Genomic DNA, 22,981 nt, shown 5'->3' with positions numbered 1-22,981 from the left:
GGAAATGTATTTGTAGGCTTTTTCTTGAAGTCTCTGATATCTGGGGGGTTTCAGAATAACTGTTAACTATTATGACTATTGCATGGGACACAATGCAAGTCTCTGATATCTGGCCAGGAGATTAAGGAGACGGGGAGAGATGAAAACCAACTAAAAGACAAAGCTTGCAGGGGATGCTGCACAAGTCTCTGACATACAGCCAAGTTGGACAAAGGAGAAGGACAAGAGGGAGGAAGACTATGAGCCTTCAGCACAAGAGACCCCCAGAGGGACCACCAGAGACTGATACACATGCTCCAGTAGGAAACTAATTATAATAACCCTGTTTTTTTTAGAAGTAGTAATGAATATGTATTAGCCTAGGAGCATAAAAATCAGCTGCTTGATGTAACTGGTGTGCATCTTGGTGGAGCAGAGACTCCCGGCGCACCCAGTGCTGTTTGCTTACCTCTATTCCTTTAATAAATTGTGAACTTTGATTATAGTCCTATTTTGAAGACTGAGCCATTTATTACAAAGCGAAGTGTATTTTAAAATAAATTTAATTTACGAAATATTTTATAAAGTAAAATGAGACGCGCACAAACGTGACCAAGTTGCCTCATCTGTTTATCTTTCCAAGAGCATTAAAAGTTAAAGATGTACAGGCCATGGCGTTTCCACACTGTTCAAACAAAAAAAGGCAGAAATCAAAACTTTTATCAAGTAACACTGCAAGAAATCCTGTGAAGCAAGCAGTGTTAAGACAAAAGAACTTCACTTTTCCCATAACAGAATTACACATTGGACTGAGTACTTCTACATTTACAGTACACTTCCTAACTTTTCCTTACAGCAAAGAATTTCTCCTAAAAAGACAACTGTACTTAGAGTCTTCCATCTAAAATATCAACCTATACAGACCACATTTAAAACACAGTATTTCATATACCAGTGACAAAATATGAAGTTTATTTCACCTTATTGTTTCATTAAAAAGGACCAACATTTAAACATGATCAAAAAGGTAATGGAGGATTCAAAAAAAAAAATGCCATTATTACCATCTTTAATGCTTCAAATCCTTTTAAGCCAAAACATTTCTTATGAACTATGAAAAAGATCCTCATGGGCTTAAACACTGACTGCCGTGCACTATATTCTGCAAGTATTATTATTCAATGCATACAATGAAACAACTGATTTACTGGGAGATGATACTGGAAAAAAAGCGACTTCTTACAGTTCCTATAGTCATATGAAGAACATGCAGCCTGGAATCTAGCAGGCATGTATGCTCAGTATAGAAAAAGAGGAAAAAAAAAATCTTTCTGGTTAAGGGGGAAAAATAATAATTCATCTGCTGTTGAGGGATTTTTGAAACAGCAAAGATCCCATGGCTTGCTGCAGCTGAGCAAACCAAGTTACCAGGATGACTATGAGAAGTTCCAGTGACAGTGTTCCCATATTGCCCAATTGAGGAATTTAGAAAAACATTGTTACCAGCAGCTGGCTTTGAGGACAAGGTCTATGTGACTGCTAATCACAAGGGGGTTGTTTTCTTGCAGGTGGGGTTGTTTTCTTGTAGTTGTTTGTCTGAGTGCTTTGGACCAATAATCTTGTGTGAGACACTATCCACCCCTGTTAAGTTCACTATAAAAGTTAGGCTATTCGGGCAATAAAATGAAGCATGATCTGACCATACTGCTGTCTGTCGTGCTTTCAGCCGTGCTTCCTGCAACAATCTGCAACATCCTTCTCAGAATTGTAATCTTTCTTTCCATGAGTTTTTACAAATAAATTATTATTCTTATTGTAGAAACAAACTTCAGGGTCATTTATTCCTTATCACTCAACAACATTCAGCATTTGATTAAGCATGTTACACAATGTAACTCCTTTGAAGCATTCTTCAGTATTCTGAATACTTTCATATCTGTTACTATGAAAATAAACTTAGTACATTGTTGACAGCAAATAAATCTTCTTTGTGTTTTGACCTGACCCATCTTCAAAAATAATTACCCAAATCACAATCCAGACTAAAGTAACACTATATGTTTTAAGGAAACCCTAACCTTACAAAAGATATATCATCACCATTACAATTACTGATGCTCAGAATAAAAAGAATCCATTACAGCCATACCTCTGTAGAAAAGTGTCAGTGCTCAAGGAGGAAATTCCAGTATAAATAAATAAAACGGAATATAAAATCCATTTAAAGAAATAAGGGCAGTAATCCAGTCAACAACCAGAAATTACTAATATTGTTTAGCAAAACCCAAGGAATTCAATGTTTACAGAATGAGTGCAGGAAGTTCTCAGAACTATGCAGTAGTTTACAGTACCAATACAGACTTTCTATGCCTCTCCCCAAAGGTCAGCACGTGGAAAAGACCAACATTTTACAATGTGCCACTGTTCAATCTTTAGAGACATTTTGAGAGACACATCTTTGGCAAAAAACAGCCAGCTGAGTCAATTACTGCCAAAAACAACACAGCTGTTATTGTAAAAATGCCCCCCAGGTTAACAGGACATGCACTATTGAATGAGTATACACATATTAAAATAGAGGTACGAGACACCTAAGGAGTTTCGACCCATGCAGCTGTGAGGTTCAGATCTGTCCTTCAACACCAGTACACCTAAGAGGAACCGTCCTCCATCAAGCAGAGATTAGCTACTTCCACCTACCAAATGAAGTACCAGTCCATGAAAATGCGCTTAGCTCATACATTAATTTAAATAGATGCAAAGCCATAAATTATGGCTCACGGTATTAAAACAAAAAATAGACCAAAAAAAAAAAAAAAAAAAAAAAAAAAAAAAAAAAAAACTACATATCTAGTACATAAGCTTCCCTATTTTCTTTCATTGTCAATGGGCAATGATCCAGCCTGACCAGCAGGTAAAAACACAGATCTGTTATCTGCAAATAAAAGATTGCCACAGAAATAGCAGGTAATTTTTTTCAGGAATGACTAGTAAATCTGGTCACCCAAACAGCAAAGATTAGAGCTTTTTTTTTTTTTTTTTTTTTTCTTTTTCTGAAAAACAAGTCCTTTTAAAGTCTATTTCTTGCTGGGCACCCAAAAACATGAAGCCCTCTGGAAGATATTGACCTTAACTCTTTCTGAATTATCAACTGAACTAGACAAAAAGCCACTATTCAGAATATACGTAAAAGGCACAGTCATGAAAGAATTTTTAAAAGGACATTATCAAGTAAATGTGCTCTAAATTCTGTTTTAGTATTTTACTAGACTGCCTTGCAAAAGGACTTGACCTTACAAGAAAAAGTAGTTACCAACTACTTTAAGCCACTGTTTTATCAAAATCCTGCAATACTTACTTCTATTGTAGGACAGAACAGACAAGAAATAACAAAGGCTTTGTAGTCTGAGAACTGCACTGACCCCATTGATGAGTTTTAGTTGTACTGTTACAGACGTTGGAAATAATGTTTCACATCCTCATAATAATATGGATATGATACATACATGTTAACTTGAAAACTACACATAAAACAGCAATTTTCAAGCCATGGAGTGTAAAGATGACAGAAACGGTTTTATTTTTGAAATGAGATAAAGGTGGAGTTCGAAAGCAGGAAGGATAGTACTTGATAGTGTCCTTTTGGAAGGTGGCATTCAAAGGCCTCATTATTGCTGTGTAATCGCTAGTATTCAGCTTCTTACCAGACGTATTTACAGCATGTCAGTCTGAACATTCCCAAAGCACAGCTCTAAATTTTACTTTAGAGATACAAACACAGAACAGTTAAACATATACAGTCCTGTTTCAGAAACTGAACTTTTAAAGTTTAGGACTTCTATGTGCTTCTTTGGCTAAGTCCTATTTAAATATTGATAACACTTAAAATTCTATAACTCTGCCACTATTTAACAGCTAACAGAAATCTTTGGTGTGTCAAGAATCCAACAGGGCACAAGCTTCAAAGTATGAAGATTGGGACAGCTCTGGCCCCTCTCCTGCAAACCACTGAACAGCGAAGTAGATGAGGATTAAAAGAATCTAACGACAAAGTATTTGAATAGTATTTAACATGTTCAGTGTTATTTAGAGTTTACAGAACTGGGATGATAGAAGAGCTTTTCATGACAGATCAGTGGTGTTCAGGTCAGTGGATAAACTCAATAGTTACAATAATATACATACATCCAGTTTCCCATTTTAAAGTTTCTTTAAAATAATAATTTAAGAATAGCAGATTTCTAGGAAAAAATGAAGAAAATTTTGCGTTAGAATGTAATTCTTGTGAGGAATAATAAAGATTATAAAATGACTTCAGATACCTTCTTTGGCATAATCTTCACAAAATAAACATGGAAGTGTAATTTTTAAATTAGATTTAAAATAGCCTGATGAGCTTAAATTATATTACATTTCATGGTAAATTACACTAGACTTGTAGTTCAAAAAGGATTTTTGAACCTTATTTCTAGTAAATAAAAAAAATAACTAAAGACATAGAACACTCTCAAGAGCTTGACTTCAGTTTATAAACAGTACAAGTGAAAAAACAATTTTGTTAGCAACTCACAAGAGGTTTATAATTACTGATTATTTCTTTTTTAAATAAAGGTTGAGTGCTGTTCTAGAAATAATTGCCTTTAAATTTCTTCTTCATCACAGACAGCTTGAAAACAAGCATGCTAATGGTGGACACTAGTACACTTTATGCACTAACGAGGATAAACCATGCCAATTGTATATGACTGATCATAGGTTAACATTTCTTTCAGAGTTAGAGTGTGGGACACACTTTAGAAGACAAATATGTATAAAAAGGCAAGAAAAAATGCATACTACATTATACAGGACTAACTGTAGAAAATTAGACAATAGCATTGTCTAAATCTTCCCTAAATCTTCCCACATAATTCAGTATTAAAGACCAAGAAAGAAGTATGATGCCTTAATTAGGTAGCCTAATTATTCTTAGGGGAGTTCTCTACAGTTCCCCCTTTTGTGTGTTAATTGAATAAATGAATTGCTTTTCAGAGTTATCTCGTTCCCATATCCATCAACATGGCTCCAGACTCTTTAAAACCAGAGATTTGAAAATCCTCCAAAAATGCCTGAGGGTTCAATCTTAATTTATACGTGAAACATAATTTGAAGTTTGTGTTTTGTACTCCTGTCTTCCCTTACCACTTCTAATGAATCTGATATAGTCCTTGTTCTTCCAGTATGATTTCTATTACACATTAAATATTAACTCATCGTGAGATACAAAAAGGCAAACAATTTTTTAAATTAATAGCCAGATAAGTAATTAAATTTCTTCAGCAACCATCCTTAAAAGGTATTTCAGAGCATAATTTTTAAAAGACCATCTATAAGATTTTTATAAACTCTTAAAATCACAAGAAACACTCTCTCAGTATACATCAGTGTGCCTAAATGTTCAAATATTATGTAAACAAACCTGTTTTTCCAAAAACTATGCAGAAGACTCATGAGTCCAAATAAAATATAAAATATAAATCTTAGTTGCCATATCAGCCTTCTGTTGGCTAATGGCTTAGTAAATTAGGTGGAATGTTATGCTCTGATCATGAATGTTCATTATTTGAAATATTCTGTACAGTAGGAGCTGTATCCAGCCCCAGTAAAGTTCCAAGATATGACTGGTCTCTAGGATCCAACATTTGCTCAGGCCTTACAGGATGAACAATATTTGCAGGTTGTGGAGTAAGAGTATATTTCTCTAGAAATGACAGATCTGCTGCTCGTTGATAATCTGCCTGCTCAGGCTGTGGAGGAAGAATTCCGTGTGACTGAGTCGTATGCTGTACTAGGTCAGCTTGAGGATCAGACATCTGAACTGGTACCAGAGTCACTGGCACACATACTTCTGCAGGTACATTCTGTAACAAAGTTTTGGCTTCCGACTGATATGTTTTGGACTGTTCCACATACTGTTTAGCCTCAGTTTGATAAACTTTGTCATCAGAGGTGTATTGTACTGGTAAGGAGACAAGCTTTTCCTCTGAAGAAGATGTCAATGCCTCTTCTGCAGCCTTTGTTCCATGAACATGATCAATATGATATTTCAGCTTGTCTTTTCGTTTAAATGTTGCATTGCAGTGTTGGCAATTAAAAGGTCGAGCATCTGAGTGAATAACCATGTGTTTTGTTAATGTCTTCTTTATTCTAAAAGACTGATTACAGATTTGACACTTGTATGGTTTCTCACCTAGAAAGATGCAAAAGAGATTTAAGGTTATTCTGAGTAACACCATTTCACACACAAACTTGCAAATAGATGCATGGATTATGGCATAGAAACCTAGTGTAAAATGAGTGCACTGAAAACAAAGAGCATATGCTTAGCAATAATTTAGGAATTAAGAGAGCCATCAGAAGTTTAGAAATTATATCGGCAAACCCTTCTCCTTACCAATAATTATCCCAATACATCGGTTTTCCATACATGTAAAAATAATCAGATATAAACCAAATTAAAAAAAAAAAAAAAAAAAAAAAACAAACTTTCAACTGTTATAGTACTGTTATTAAATAAGCTTAATTTGCACTTCACATTTTGAAAGGACAACAAATTTCTTTAACATAAAGCCAAACATATAGACATAAACCTTTCCAAATGGCTTTCAAATCCTTGTTCAGATTACCAGTTGAAATGTAGTCTTCTCTGGACAACAAAACTGATTCGGTGATCTGGGTAAGTTTGGCAATAATATATAACAGTAAATAAAAGGAATAGGTATAGAAAGTATACCATAAGCCAAGGATTGCTAAGGATTCTCAGTACTTCAACTTACACACCCAGAAGGTAGTATTCAGGAAGGGCCAGCATACATAGACAAGAATAAAAAGGCTTGCCATATCCTGCTACTCTTACCCTGAATGCTCAACCATAATAGATTAAATAATAGCATCAAGTTTGATGCAAAAGGATATATTCATGTGCATTATTTTTTTTTTACCTGAATGTGTCCTAAAATGCATTTCCAAACTTGATTTCCCTTTAAAAACTTTCTTACAGACTTCACACTGGTGAAATGTTGCTTTATATCTTTAAAGAAGAAAACACATTTCATATTAGAGTGTTTTTTTTTCTAAAACAACAAGCTACATACATAATCCTTTTTGAAATCTTTAACTGCAAAATAATGGAGCATCAAACTTTCCAAATTTCCTCACTTACATTCATGCTTCCCATCATCTACATAACAATAAAACCAATTGGATTCTTCTCTATACTAGAACTTATTCTCTTATTCTCTGCAGGGACTGACAATTAGAGCAAACACCACTAAAATTTCTTTTCTGACTCCAAATGTATCCTTCCCCAAAACATTTTTGACCAACATCCACAAGGTAATTTCATTCTGGTTGAAGTATGCCATAAACTAAGTACCAAGGATAGTTTAAACTACTGGCTACCAAGAAAACAACAAAAAACAAACATACAATGAACAGACATTGCATTGTACTTCCAACACAGACAAGTTTATAACGGCTTCTACACAAGTGCTGAGTACAAACAGTTGAAGTATATTGTTTGAAAAACAATTAGGTCTCAGTTTATTTGCAAATCTCTGAAAGGCTCATTTTTAGAACTCAGTAATTAAAAACTTACTGTATTTTCAATTTTTAGACGTACCTAGGTTTTTAAAAGTTTTTATCTCCTTTCAAAGCTACTAATCTACTATCAGCTTCCAAAACTACGTAAGTGTGGGAGAGTTCTCACAATGCTTAAATGATGTCTTAATAATTGTCTTAATTAGTATGCAATGACAGTTAGAAATATTACAATAAACCACCCATTTAGAACAACACTGAGACAGCTACTAACTGATAGACTTCTATAGGATTAAAATTGGATCTTATTTCATCTTGTTTTTAACTTTATTATGCTACAAAGAAAACATCTTGCTTAAATTGTGTAGGCAATTTTCTGACATCCATTTCAAACCAACACAATGGTATGTCTACAAAGGACTAAGGTAACAAACACGACAAACACCAAGACTACTAGAACTCCGCATGAAAGTGCAAGTCTTAACAAAAACAGTTATAGTACAAACATGTTTTATGCAGTAAAAAAAAAACAAAAAAAAAAAAAACAAAAAAAAAAAAAACACGACACCCATACTTACTTCTGCCAAACTTTTTCTCCTAGATGAACACTTTTATAGTGAACAGTGAGGTGATCTCTACGGCCAAAACATTTTCCACATTCTTCACACTGATGTGCTTTTTCACCTTTAAAGGCAAAATTCAATACATTTTGGTTAACTCTTCTAGAACTTACTAGGTGAATGTTTGATTCGGAATCACGCTATGATTTTATGTTTAAGAGTTGTAATTGTAACACAGACTAGATCCACGTTTAGAAACAAAGTCCAGCCAATCAAGCTCTTCTGTAGCTTACGCAATGCTTATACCAAAGGATTTTCTGTTATCAAAGAACAAAATTCAAGAAGTAGGGTGGTCCTGCCAGAGTAAAGGTTTTAACCACTTGTTATTTGTGACTATAACTGACCTCTTCATCGTTCCTATGCATGAATTCATTTTAATGAGTTAAAGGACACTTCCCCAGACACCCACTGCATGAGAGGTACTAATTAATGACTTAGGAATCTATGCTTTTCTTTACAGCCTGAAACATGGTAACATTCAATAACTGAGAGGCTTAAAAGAAAAGCTTATTTAAACATACCAATTATTTCCAGTAATTTACTTTTTAGAATTAAAATTGCATCATATTACTTTTTTTTTTTTTAAATTATTACCCTGATTTACATAGTTACCTTTTCCTTTTATGCTGCTGCTTAAAATAATCTTGATTCTTTTTTAGTCATCTTGACATCTTCCACAAAGTGGCAGAATGTTTCTTCTCATGTAAGTAGGAGGAGTGTGGACAGTCAAAGAATGTAACTTTCTAGAGGGGGGAAAAAGCAAATAGAGTAGAAAAGAGGATTTTTTTTTTTTAACTTGAGTTTTCAAAAAAGATTTCTTTATTTTATAGCAGACATTATGATTTCAAACACTAAGAAAGAAGCTGTCCTTCAAAATGAAGGCTCAGGAAGTTTAGACTCTGATCACTTTCATATTTTTATACTGCCTAGAAAGAATTTTTCCTCCTAGAAGGTCACGTTCTCTTTGGATCCTGTTCTGAAAAAGTCCCTAGTGAATCTTCACTCTTCCTATACATTTCATAACCTTTCCACTCTCAGTGCAACGCAAAGATATTTTTATGATTTTTTTTCTTCCTCCTGATCATCTCCATCTGGCCGTTCTTAGGGTTGACTCCCACCACCCTCCTTTCTTCCCCTTTCCCCATACCAGAGAACTTCAAAAACACCTTTTTGATACTTTTACATTAAAGTGATCAGTGTACAAACTTTGACAGAGACTGTGACAGCTTCTTCTGTGTTGTAGCATTAATGTTTCACGCAATTGCTATTAAAAAAAGAAATCTGAACTCATTAAAAAAAATCCTCCTTTTTCACTTTTGCTTTTTTTTTTAAAAAAAAATTTTATTTTAAAGCAATTCACTGTTACATGTTTTTGACTGTCCCTCAGCTTTCTAGGTTAACATGGAGGAAACATTTAGCATTTAAACCTTGAAAACATATAAGATTAACCCTACTGAAGCAGACCCTAAAAACAGTGAGAGAGACATCACATACATATACAGTGAAAAAAATCTGTAATTGTTTGATCTTATTTCAAATCAGTTATTGCTGAGCCTATTTTCAAAGAAAATACCTACCTGAGTGTATTTTTTTGTGTTTTGTCAGATGGTCATGCCGAATAAATGTTTTCCCACATTCTTCACATTCATATCTCTTGTCATCATGGTGGACTCTTAGATGAAGTCTGCGTTAGAATGGAGAAAAGTTTACTTCCATACCACTGTTCAAGATTAGCAACTTTGTAGTCATAAACATAACCATAAATGGCAATTTTCTTAACATAATCTGTATGGCAAATTTAATGCAAAATACCAGAAAATGCTTCTCACAAATCTCAGGAAATAATGTTTAGTTGAGATATTCTTAACTGCTTTTAAAAAGCAACAAATGATAGAGCTAAACTCTCATATCTGAAATTAATTTATCATATTTTAGTCCTCCACTTAATTTCCCACTGATTAACAACTGATTAACAACTATGCAGAAGTTTTTATGAGTGCAAGAAATTCAACTTTGATACAAAATTTGTACGGGATTCTGTCTGTGTTGAAATCACAAATACACCTTGAATTAAAAAATGAATGATTGCTCACATATGAATATATTTTCAATATTTAATCGTGTTTAAAGCATTTACTAATGTTCCCAGAGTTACAATAAATCAAAATCCACATACATTATGAATAATTATGTTCATTGAGTGGATATATATATCACCAAATAAGTGAGACACTTCAGCATTGTATATAATACCAATCTGTACCTGTAAGAGCTTCCATGACGAAAACTCTGCCCACAAATACTGCAAAGATGAGGCTTCTCTCCACTGTGAATTCTCAGATGTTCTTTCAAAGTTGTTCTGTTTAACAAAGGCAGTAAAATTTAATTTTAAGCGCACAGTGTCACTGACATTTGGAAGTGAAATACGCCATCATTTTCTGCATCTTTAGTTCTGAGGGGTCTAAATAACTGATGAATCCAAGTAACTGCCTCAATTTATGCAGATATAAACACATACATGTACACTCAATGGTAGTACCACAACCTATGTACTTAACCAGCTGGGTCTTTAATATATCTGTTCCTAGATATGTTAAAGGGGATTTAACATATCTGGGACCTTCAACATAGCTGGGTTCCCAGATATGTTTAATATATCTGTTCCCAGATACGTTAAAGAAAACACCAATTTTGATGGTATTTTCTATGTAATAATCTCTTTGTTACTATATATATATAAACCAGACTTTAATGTCAAAACAGAAGGAAATCCAAATCATGGAAGTCTATTTAATTAATTCTTCACAGAGCATATTTATTTATATAGAGCTATATATATGCACATGTATATACGTATACAAATTAAGTCTACATTTACGATGGGGGAGAATAAATAAAGAAAAAATACAGTATGCATAAACCTTTTCAACAGATTCTACAAGTAGAATTTCAGTCTTTTATTGAAATGGCTTTTGGCAAATACAAGTATCTTTTGTCCAAAGAAAAAAAATAAGAATTATTGTTTCAGAACACAAATAGAAGTCACTTTTGGGAAAACTTTAAAGATATCCCTCCCTTTACAGAGCAGCACAATACACCTGCATTAAAGCTATATTAATAACCATTTAGAATTCGTATTTTTTTCTTTATATACCTAGAATAGAAATGGGTGTGTCTGATTTCTACATTTTTTTCTGCTCTAGCTACCAATGGTCTGAACTGTATTTAGAAGTTTATTTCGTATTTACATGTTATTTCTATTTTATGTATACTACATTATATTTGTGGAAAAAATAGTACAGAATTTATTAGCAAACATTTAGAATTTCCATTGTTCAAAATGTTAGGTTAACAGTATTCTCAATTCAGAGAAGCAGCAGCAAAGTATTATTCCATCTTCCATTCAGGGAAGCAGCAAAGCGTTATTCCATCTTCCATGAAATTCTGTTTGTAAAAGTCCAATTCCTTCTTAGTCATTCTCACTCACCAGTGTTCCTCATATTCCTATCTTCAACAGTGCATTTACCAAAACATCTACAGGAGAAAGCTCTTTCTCAAATAAACGCAACATGTTCTGGCACAACACACGAACCCCAACTAGAGTGAATTAGAGGTAGGATATTTTTAATATAATTCTATCTCATAACTAATTACTTACAGTTGTTACTCTTGCATTTAAAGGACCTTCAAAAAATTGCATGTTACCTGTGGCTCTGACACTACTTTTTGATACACTAGCCCTCTGAATTTTTTTCCTGTATGTTAAAAACTCAAAGCTAAAACATATTCAGAATCAAGCAAAACATGCAAAGTATTTCTCTGTTATACTGAAGTTTAAGCTGTCGCGAAATTTCTTACCGTTCCCTAACAGACTTTCCACAGATGAAACACGTCCATTTTCTCTTTCCTCCATGAGTACATTCTATATGGCGTTTCAGATTTCCTGTATCATTAAATTGGCGGCCACAAATGTCACAGGGAAAAGGCCCTACAAGGAAACAGATATGCGCAGACTGTCAGTTAAACCAAGTAAGATGCACAAATTACTGACCTATGGAAAAAAAATGATCATTTTGCAAAACAAACAAACAAAAACCTTTGCCTAACCAATGATAAATGTTTAGTACAGTCAGTATACTTTAATTTCCTTCAATTTCTCCTTAATTTGTAATGCCAGGTATTTTGTCAAGTGTCATGACCGCAAAACAAAACTTTTGCATTAGTAGTCAAAATATTTAAGCCCACTTAGACTGTTCCAAAAAACAAATTTCCATTATTATCAACAATCTGTTCCCTAGCTCCTAAGTGCCAGAAATACTTGGTAGTAAGGAAAAGGTCTTTGGAAAACTTCAGGTAGAATTTGACTTTACAGTTGAGAACAATTTATACAAAACAATTTTAAAATTAAACTACATGTAATTTCCTCCCTCCCAACTTTTCATTTATGTAGACATGATACAGTGCCTCAAAAAGACAGCTGAAGAGAAAATTACAAAAAAAAAATCCAAAAGAGAAAGAATTGGAAGAGTAGGAGTGTATTAAATAGAAACCAAACTGATCAGGACATACAATGAGGGGGGAAGGTTTTACTTTAAATCTATTGTTTACATGTCAGAAGGAGGTTTCTATACCGAGATGGAATTTTTCTTGATGTTTCAGTCTTGCAAATCGGGATTTAAAGTGCTCTTCGCAGTAGGTACACTTAAAGGGTTTATCCTGAGAATGAAGGATCATATGCTCTTCTAAATGAGGTCTGCGAGTGAAGGACTTCTTACAAATCTAAAACGATAACAAAATATGTCAAAGATACTTCAGTTACAAAGTGGTTTTTATTTATAAATTTTACCAGTTTTGCATTGCTGCAGTGAGCAGGTGAACTAAATTAAAATTAAATTCACTCCTCAAAGCCATACTTCATCCAAACTTGTAAAGCCTTACAGTCAACATCAGAAAAACCTGTGTTCTACATGTACCCTAGTGGACTGTACTATATAAATCAGGATGCAGATCCACAGCAGCCTAAATCAAACTAACTACTGGTACCTGCTCTGTACTGCCACATGTTCCGCTCTCCCTACTTTCTACTGACTCCAACACTTAAGAGACTTTTCCTAGGGTGTTTCAAAATGGTAATACAAGAGAAAATAAATCTTCAAAAGCAAGTCATTTTGGATCAGTTTTATATGCCGAAACAGGCCTGTGGGACAGGGTGAGGCACTGGAATAGGTTGTCCAGAGAAGTTACAGATGCCCCATCCCTGGATGCGTTCAGGGCCAGGTTGGATGGGGCCTTGGCCAACCTGATCTGGTGGGTGGCATCCCTGCTTATGGCAGGAGGGTTGGAACCAGATGATCATGGTCTCCTTTGACCCAAGCGATTCTATGATTCTATGACAGTGGTAAAAGTTCTGTAGAACTGGAATTATACTTGTCACTTATTTCCACTGGGAAATCTTCTGATAGCATGTATTTAAAAAGAAAATGCAAATACCAGCAAAGCAATCCAACCCTAAAACATATATTAGGGATATAGAACTTTAGCAACTTTAAAATAACATGACTCTTTAGGATTGTTTTCTAATTAGTCAAAGCCTATAAGAATAAGCATTATTAGTTGTCATTAAAGTAAGCATGCTGTTCATTTACAGAATTGTTGTCACATCTCAAATTCAAGCATTTAAACTAGGTATTATACAATCTATCACCAGGGTCCTACACTCAAACATAAATCAACATGGTGCTTACAGATTTCCCCGTGCACCTGTTGCCATTGTTTATGACAACAGCTGATTTTAGCCTTACCCAACTCTCATTATGTTACATTGCACAATCAATTTTTGAGAGCATACCTGAATAACACTTTTAGTCTCAGAAAATCCAATGCAATGGCTTTGTTTGTTAAAAAAAATATTGTTAAATACAAGTGTAAGAAAATCCCATAGCTGTGAAAAGCGTAATAGCCTTCTTGCCTTTCTTTATTATCAATACCCAACTGCTTCTTTGAATTTGTTCATACTCCTCAAGGATTAAAATAAAGTGTAGGCAGCAATTCCTGATGTTCTTACGTGGATCACAGCATAAACCAACAAGCTAAAGAAATCGTGGAGCTTACATCTGTGACATCTCAGCCCTCAGAACATGTTAGACAACCTGAAAACAAAGTCACAACTTCAAAGGCTTTGGAACAGCCTCTAACTGCAATAAGTCAAAATCCTACCTCTACTTTCCAATTCTCTAAGCACACAAAGAAAGGTGCAAGAGCAGCAGCCTGCTTTTTAAAAATTTCTACTTAACATGAACTTAAAATTTTCAAGTAAGAACAAATAAGAAACCTCATACATCAGAGTTGACCAAATCTGCTAAGAATGTATTCCAAGAAAGGAATGTCTATGGTGCATGATTAATTCCTGCTCTTAAAGTGTTCCTTACTTAGTAGCAAATGGAATCTGTAATATGTTCATTCAACATAACTTGTGGAAGATAACAGAAGTTGACCAACTACACAGTGCCTCCAACCATGGTGCAATCACCAGCAGAATGAACACCACTAATTCCTGCAGTTGATATCTCCCAGCTTCCTCATGCACGTTTATAAACCGAAGCTCATAAACAAAGCAAGACTTATTACATCATGTTATAGCACTTAATGTTTCACACTCTAATGCAACAGACTTATGCCTGTAACATAATAGGGGCATACAGCATTTAGCATAAAGAAAACAGCTGCCTTGGAAAAAAAAAACAAAAAAACAAAAAAACAGCCCCCTTTTTAAAAACAACAACAAAAATACATTTTAAACCTTAAAACATTATTTGGCAGCAGACTGATAATGAGTGGGAGTTCTACACACTTCTTTTTACAGTAGATGTAATTTCACACATAAGCCTCTCCTACGAAAAATGAGGAAAGGATGCTACAATTTTACATCTAGAGATAAATTTAGTACAAATTTACAACTCTGTTGACACACGTGTGCAGCTAAATAAGAAAATGTCTCATATTTAACATACATCTTCAAAGCCTTCCTAAAATATACACTTTATGGTCATTGTTTGAGGTGTGTAATTAACAGAAGAGCAAGTACTCTGTTTTTAAAGTATTCATAAGATTCAAGTTAGGACACTCACTGGAAATGGGTGTATTTTGATAAAAGTAACAGCTAATCACACAATATATTAGGGCCTTCAAAATATTTCAGAATTCAACTTGGTACTGTCTACTTAGTCACAAGCTGTACCTAAAAAATTAAATTCAGCCTATGAAATTTATACTGAACCTGCAAAGCTTACTGAGATTTCATAGAAACACATACATTATTTTCACTTAGGTATTCGGGTCACAAAACAAAATAGTATCTATATAAACAACATAAAAGTACTGAAGTAATACTTACATCACATTTCCAACCTTCACTCTTTGTCTTTTTAATAGAAAGAAATTCTTGTACATTCTCTGGATGAAATCTACAAGAAAGACAGAGGCTGAAAGTATTCTTAATTTTTGTGAAGATCACTCAAATACTATATACCCATTTCCCAACTTTGTGTGTCATGAAAGCTGATCATCGAAACAGCAGAACAAAACACTGATAATTAAACAATTCTAAAGGCACAAGTAACTGAAAAACAATGTTGACTATAGACTCCTGTAGAACTTCATCTGATAGTTGCTAAGAAAAAGGACAGTTTCAATTATAATGCTTTACGGATGTTTACAAACAAAGAGAGAAAAGTGATATGTAAATATTTATATTTTATAATTACAAATGTCACAGACAATTCATTCACCTAAATCCACAGAGAAATGGTTTACCTATCTATCATCATCAACAGGATAGCATTAGCATCTAAAACCAAAAATCTTTCATTCTTCCCTCAAATTAAAAAAACGTAGGTAATTATTAAGACTGTTATGTTCTGATCGACTGCAATAGCTAATGTGAGCATTCTAAAATTGATAGCAAAAACCTGCGGCACAACTACTACAGAACTGCTCTACAACTGCTATTTAGTCAACTCCCATATTCTCTATATGGCAAGTTAGTTCACACTGCTAACCCTAGGTCTTTTGAAAAGATACTTAAAACTAGTTATAGAAATAAAGCAAAAACATGCTGTTCACATACACATGGTGTATGTATTTATCGTAGCTTTTGACATACAAAAAATAGTTCAGAAAGTAAGTCAAATTTGCCCATACTTGCCTCTTTACGTGTTTCGCTAACGTCTTCTTGCTTGCATGCAGCTTATTGCAGTAAGGACATTTGTGTTCCTTTTTATGAAAGTCTGTGTCACTAGAATGTTTCTTTCTGTGCACTGTCAGGTTGGACTTTGTTGAATAGCGCTGATGACATATATCACATTCAAAAGGCTTCTCACCCGTGTGTACACGTGTATGGCTCTCATATTTGCCTACGCAACATAAAAAAAATTTGTTAGTATAAACTATAACAGATTATCACCTATGCTATGCATGCTTGGGGTTTTATTCGGTAACCTCTCTCTCAAATGTCACCAAGGGCTGGGTGCTTTCCATATGGATCTTCAGATTTTTACTGGCTTACACTGAAAACTGAAAGCTGCATGGTGAACTGTAGAATGTGGTTAATACTACATTCAAAACTGCTGATAAACTCAACTAATTAATGTTTATAAAGTATATTTAAAATGAAAAGATGTACATAAAAACTAAACCAATTCAGAACTACATTTTAATGTTATAATAAAGTTGTTGTTGTGTTTGTTTTTTTTTGCAAAAGTCAGGAAAGCAAAACAGTTCTGAGGGTCATATCAAACAACTTTTTGAACAAGAGCAAACACACTGCTTATGGAGGAACCAAGACATGCACCATCAACCTTATCCCATTTTTTAAACCTTTATATTTCAAAACAATAAAAGACGCAATGCAGCTATTAAAAGGAAAAAAAAAAAAAAGAATCCTAATACTATATATATATATGCACTATAATACTATATATAAAATATGTATATAATAATATGTATATAATGTATGTATGTGTAATATAATATATATATGTATATATAATATGTATATAATGTATATAATACTATAATACTATATATATATATATATACACTAATACTATAAGGAACTGGTTTTTTTCCCAGTACATGTGATCTAAAGACTGTTACCACCTTATATGACCATAATTCAACTTTGTAATAAATATACTGTAATAAATTAACAGCCTCGTTACTTGAAGTTACTTAGCTGAAAATACAGTACAGGTTTCACACTTCATGCAACTTATCTTTTAATGTCTTGTTACACTTCTCTCCCTTTTCAGAGCTGCTTGCATATAGCATGCTAACAACTAAAATCCAGAGCAGTGAAAGAAAAAAACAAATTTAGCATTTGCAGATTTTTCAAATAGTGCCCTCAGTTCATTTCCTGAAATTGGTTGGCATCACAAATAACAACTTAATACATTTTAAAAAGTTAGCAGATGACTGGATTGACAGGACAATCCAGAAATTCTGATCCTCACATTCAGAAAGAGAAACCATCACCTCAGTTTATTTCCCATACAAATAGCACCACCATATGGTAAAAAGGAAAGAACTACCTAACTGGCTCTTACCTATTCGATCAAATTTTTTGTCACACTTGGGACACTGCAGTAGTTTTTTGCTACTGCTTTGAATGACAACTGGAGCTAAGCCTTCAGGAATATTTCCCACCGAATCAACCGTCTCAGAACCCTCTTCAGTATCATGTTCCTTTTCACTTTGCTCTTCAGTGTCTGAATCTTCACCTGACATTTCTTCCTCCTGCCCTTCTTCATCAACATTGCTTTCACTTCCACTGTCTTCAAACTCACTTCTATCAGATGTTTCCTTGTCAGAACTAACTTTCTCCAAATTGCTGTCAGATGCATCACCACTTTCACTGTCACTGTTCTCAAATTTAGCTGGACATTTGCGGTTTCTTGTAGATCGCCTAGTAGAAAAGCCTGCTTTCTCAACCATTTTTAAGCCATGTTTTCTTTCCAGCGAAAGGGATCTGTGGGCTCTAGCCAAATGATTTTCTAAGGACTTCTTGTAACAGAAGTTTCGACCACAAAAAGTGCACTGATGACTATTTAACAGTTTACCAGTCAGTTCATTGAGTGTTTCTACTGGTGTAGGTACATCACTTACCACATCAGACTGTACGCTAGAAACACTTTCATTATTTAGTAACTTCACTGCATCTATAATATCCAAAAATTTCGCTGCTTCCAGCACCAGTGGAATTTCATTTTTATACACAAAGAACTCAGAGGTGTACAGAAACTCAAGCAAGTGCTGAAAGACAGAATGAGTTACATGATCTAGTGTGACAACATCGGTGCTTGGATTTTTGCTCAAACAGGCATGAAAATAACTACTCCCAACAGCAACTACAACTTTGTGAGCACTAAATTCTTTTCCTTCTACAATGATGAGCAAATCACAAAATGATGGACGCTTCTGTCTATCATCGTTTAGATATTTAAGTAGATTTTTGTTATACTGTAAGGAGCTCAGTAGCTTCCTTTGTTCCGACGATGGTGAAAGTTCTTGGGAAGATTCGAGCCGATCTGCAGGGGCGATTTCTGCAGACTTTGAGACAATTTCTTGAGCACAGTCAACTACAAGAATCTGATCTGAAGTATCTTTCTCATGGCCAAGATGAACCTTTTCATTAAGATTTGCAGCGAGCCGTCTCCTTTTCTTCATTGCAGAAACGCAACCTTAAAATCAGGAGCTTCATAGGTGATTGAAAAAAGATTCTCGTGAGGACTCGCTTCTGCTCCAGACCTCCTCGAGAAAACACTGAACAGTAATTTCATAATCTACAAAAAAATGACGACAATAACGGCATTTAGCACTTAACTACACATTTTTCTGGGTTGGGTGCTCTTTGCATGCCACTTCAGTTTTATCTACGCTGCGTACCTTAAGCACTTACTGAACTTTTAAAATCTCATCGCTTCCCGCTCCAGGCCAGCACGTAACGCTACGAGCGAGGGAACCGCCGCCGACTATTAGTAGCTCTAAAGCGGCGACAGAGGCTGCTGTCGCTCTCCTCCCCGCCACAGACAGCGTGGAGAAGGGGGCGCGATGGCACTCAGCGCCCCGAGCGGCTTCACCTCGCCTTTCGCTCCCCGGGGGCCTCCCTCAGGCCTGCCAGGCCGGCTGGGGGCTGTGTGGGCCGGCCCAGCCCGCTCCCCGCGCCTGTCACCGCCCCGTGTCAAGCCGGCCGCGGGCTCCCCGCCTCACTGGGCCTTTGTTCCCGTGCCAACAAACCCACCGCCGAGCGCGGAGCCCGGGCTCGGCCCGGAGGGGCCCTCCCCGCTCCGCAGCGCCGAGCTCGGGGGGGGCAAAGAGGGCGCCCCAGGCCCGCCGAGCGGGGCACAAAATGGCCGCGCCCCACCCCGGGCGCGCCCCCTCCCCCTGACGGGGCGGCCCCGCGCGGCCACCACGCACCTGCGCGGCGCCGGGCGCTCCCCGGGCCCGCTGGGCCGCTGCAGGCCGCTGCGCCCCGCGCCCCCGCGGCCGCTTCCGCCGCTTCCGGGTCCCGGCGCCGCGCGCAGCCGCGCTCCCTGCGCCGGAGGGCGGGCGGGAGGCAGCGGCGGGGCAGCCTCTGAGCATGCGCCCGCGCGGGCTCGGGGCCGCCTCAGGCAGCTGCGCACACACGCGGCGTGTTCCAGAAGGCTGTGGAGGAGCTGGGGCAGCTGTCCTCGCGCAGCGCCGGGCGCCCAGCCCACCGGCAGCCGCCCTCCAAACGTTGTTTTGGCGTTTGCAGCGTCTCCTACTCGGAGCCCTCGCGTACTGCGCCGGCTCCGCGTTTCTCCTCTCGCCAGGGCGCTGAGGAGCGGCGGGGCTGCGGCTCGCGACCGCCGGGGGATGCAGCGGCCCCTGGAACGGGCTTCAGGGAGGGTGCAGGATCAAATCCGGTGCCACAGCGAGTTCCCTGTACTTAGAGATTTGAGAAGGAACGAAATCGTCATTTCGCACAAGCAGTGCATGACTTTCACATATTATTTTTTTTTCTCAATACAAGTTCTGAAAATTCTCAAAGCATATGTCACTTCATGATTGTTATTACACAAGTACTCAAAATCCCCACACATTTTATTTACAGTCTACCATTATTTAACTAAATTTCTCACTGTAAGTACATTAAAAATACTATTTTAAATGTTTCAAGTACCCTAAATTGTCAGTTCTTCCAGTTACTACTCCTGAAGAAAAAAAAAAAAAAAAAAAAAGGCATAATTAATTAATAATAGAACAGCAAACACTACTATGATTTTGCTTTCACTGAAGGCAAAACTCTAATTAAGCCAGGTAAATTGCGTTCTTGGCTCTGTTTCCATAGCAAATACATATATTTATAGTTCCAAACTGAGTGTGAGTTTTTTATGAGTGAAGTATATGATGAAAGTACAACCTTGGTGAACACTACTTTGCCAGCAGGACTAACTAGAACAGGTTTGAGATGTGCACAGTTACAGAATCATAGAGTCATTAAGGTTGGAAAAGACCTCCAAGGTCATCTGGTCCAACCATCACCCTACTAGTACTGTCATACACTAAACCATGTCCCTAAACATAGAATCATAGAAACATAAGGTTGGAAAGATCATTTAGTCCAACCATCCTCCTATCACCAATAATATCTACTAAATTACTAAATCATATCTTGTAGCACCTCATCCAGGTGCTTCTTGAACACCATGAGGGACAGTGACTCCACCACCTACCTGGGCAGGCCGTTCCAGTGCCTGACCACTCTTTGAGAAAAAAAGTTTTTCCTGGTACCAAATCTAAATCTTCCCAGGCCCAACTTGTGGCCATTTCCTTGAGTGTTATCATTAGTTATCTGGGAGAAGAGACCAACCCCCTCCTTATCACAAACCTCCCTTCAGGAAGTTGTAGAGTACAGTGAGGTCTCCCCTGAGAGAGGGGAGCCTCCTCTTCTCCAGACTAAACAATCCCAGTTGTCTCAGCCACTCCTCATAAGACTTGTGCTCCAGACCCCTCACCAGTTTTGTTGCCCTTCTCTGGACATGCATGGGGGCCTCAATGTCTTTCTTGTAGTGAGGGGCCCAAAACTGAACACAGCACTTGAGGTGTGGCTTCACCAGAGCTAAGTACAGGGCGATGATTGCCTCCCTGCTCCTGCTGGCTACACTATTCCTGATACAAGTCAGGATGCCATTGGCTTTCTTGGCCACCTGGGCACACTGTCAGCTCACGTTCAGCAAGCATCAGTGAACACTCCCAGATCCCTTTCCTCTTCATAGTCTTCTAGTCACTCTGCCCCAAGCCTATAGCGTTGCATGGGGTTGTGGTGGCCAAAGTGCACGACCAGGCACTTGGCCTTGTTGAACATGATCCCATTTGCCTCAGCCCAGCAGTCCAGCCTATCCAGATCCCTCTGAAGGGCCACCGTATCCTCAGGCAGATCAACACTACCTCCCAACTTGGTGTCATCTGCAAGCTTCCTGAGGGTACACTCAATCCTCTCATCCAGGTTGTCACTAAAGATTTTAAACAAAATAGGCCCCATTACCGACCCCTGGGGGACACCACTTGTAACGGGATGCCAGCTGGACTTAACTCCATTAACCACAGCCCTCAAGCCAGTTCTTTACCCAGAGCAGACTATACCTGTCCAGGCCACGGGTAGCCAGTTTCCCCAGGAGAATACTGTGGGAGTCCGTGTCAAAGGCTTTGCTGAAGTCTAAGTAGGCTACATAAACAGTCATCTGCCAGTCTGGTCACACAGTCATAGAAGGATATGAGGTTGGACAAGCATGATCTGCCTTTCGTGAACTCATGCTAGCTGGGCCTGATCCCTTGGATGCTACACACGTGTTGTGTGATCTCACCCAAAATGATTTGCTCCATAACGTTCCTTGGAACCGAGGTCAGGCTGACAGGCCTGTCGTTCTCTGGGTCCTCCTTATGGCCCTTCTTGTAGATGGGAGTCACATCGGCAAGCCTCCAATCCTTTGGGACCAGGTAATCCTAAGTACCAGGTCCAACCTTTCTTTGAACACCTCCAGGAACAGTGACAGCACCACTTCCCTGGGCAACCTGTTCCAATGCCTGACTACTCTCTGAGAATAACTGTCTCCTAATTTATAACCTAAACCTCCCCTGATGCAACTTGAGGCCATTCCCTCTAGTCCTATTGACAGTTACTGGTGAGAAGAGGCCGACCCCCATCTCCTCACACCTTCCATTCAGGGAGTTGTGGAGAGCAATAAGGCCTTCCCTGAGCCTCCTTTTCTCCAGACTAAACACCCCCAGTTCCCTCAGCCGCCCCTCACAGGACTTGTGCTCCAGGCCCTTCACCAGCTTCATAGCCCTACTCTGAACACGCTCCATGGCCTCAATGTACTTCTTGTATTGAGGGGCCCAGAACTGACACAGCACTCGAGGTGCAGCCTCACCAGAGCAGAGTACAGGGGAACGATCACCTCCCTGGCCCTGCTGGCTGCACTGTCCCTGATAAAAGCCAGTATGCCATTGGCCTTCTTGGCCACCTGGGCACACTGCCGGCTCATGTTCAGGTGAGCATTGATTAGCACCCTCAGATGCTTTTCCTCTGCACAGCTTTCCAGCCACTCTGCCCCAAGCCTGTAGTGTTGGCGTCATCTGTAAACTTACTGAGGGTGCACTCAATTCCCTCAACCAAATCATCAGTAAAGATATTAAAGAGGATGGGCCCCAACACCAACCCCTGGGGAACACCACTGGTGACTGGTCGCCAGCTGGATTTCACTCCATTCACCACCACTCTCTGG

At 37.7% G+C, this 22,981-nt stretch overlaps 1 protein-coding gene across 3 annotated transcripts; it reads right to left on the bottom strand.

The window, feature by feature from the left end:
• Positions 1-588: 588 nt before the first annotated feature.
• Positions 589-19,768, bottom strand: ZBTB41 (zinc finger and BTB domain containing 41). Of its 3 annotated transcripts, none has more exons than XM_084527041.1 (11): positions 19,650-19,768; positions 17,780-19,015; positions 16,381-16,588; positions 15,571-15,640; positions 12,809-12,956; positions 12,036-12,165; positions 10,441-10,536; positions 9,755-9,861; positions 8,136-8,241; positions 6,960-7,048; positions 589-6,208 (listed from the first exon to the last, which is right to left on the bottom strand). In XM_084527041.1, the coding sequence occupies exons 2-11, from the start codon at positions 18,897-18,899 to the stop codon at positions 5,565-5,567; spliced, it is 2,718 nt and encodes a 905-aa protein (XP_084383167.1). In that variant the 5' UTR covers positions 18,900-19,015; positions 19,650-19,768; the 3' UTR covers positions 589-5,564. The 3 variants fall into 3 exon arrangements, with proteins under 3 accessions (XP_084383167.1, XP_084383166.1, XP_084383168.1); XM_084527040.1 differs by lacking the exon at positions 19,650-19,768 and adding an exon at positions 19,119-19,643; XM_084527042.1 differs by lacking the exon at positions 19,650-19,768 and adding an exon at positions 19,132-19,643.
• Positions 19,769-22,981: the final 3,213 nt, after the last annotated feature.

This window comes from Aythya ferina (assembly GCF_964211825.1).
Source record: "Aythya ferina genome assembly, chromosome: 8".
Classification (NCBI taxonomy): Eukaryota; Metazoa; Chordata; class Aves; order Anseriformes; family Anatidae; genus Aythya; species Aythya ferina.
The sequence above is the reverse complement of the archived record's forward strand: the minus strand, read 5'-3'. Positions and strand labels throughout refer to the sequence as shown.

Excerpts from the sequence above, each read along its gene's own strand:
- ZBTB41 (XM_084527041.1), bottom strand. The coding sequence starts at position 18,899 with ATGAAGAAAAGGAGACGGCTCGCTGCAAATCTTAATGAAAAGGTTCAT. Across the intron at positions 16,589-17,779 it reads CAAAAAATTTGATCGAATAG|GCAAATATGAGAGCCATACA; the intron begins GTAAGAGCCAGT and ends TATGTTGCGTAG. Across the intron at positions 9,862-10,440 it reads CGTCATGGAAGCTCTTACAG|ACTTCATCTAAGAGTCCACC; the intron begins GTACAGATTGGT and ends ATTCTAACGCAG.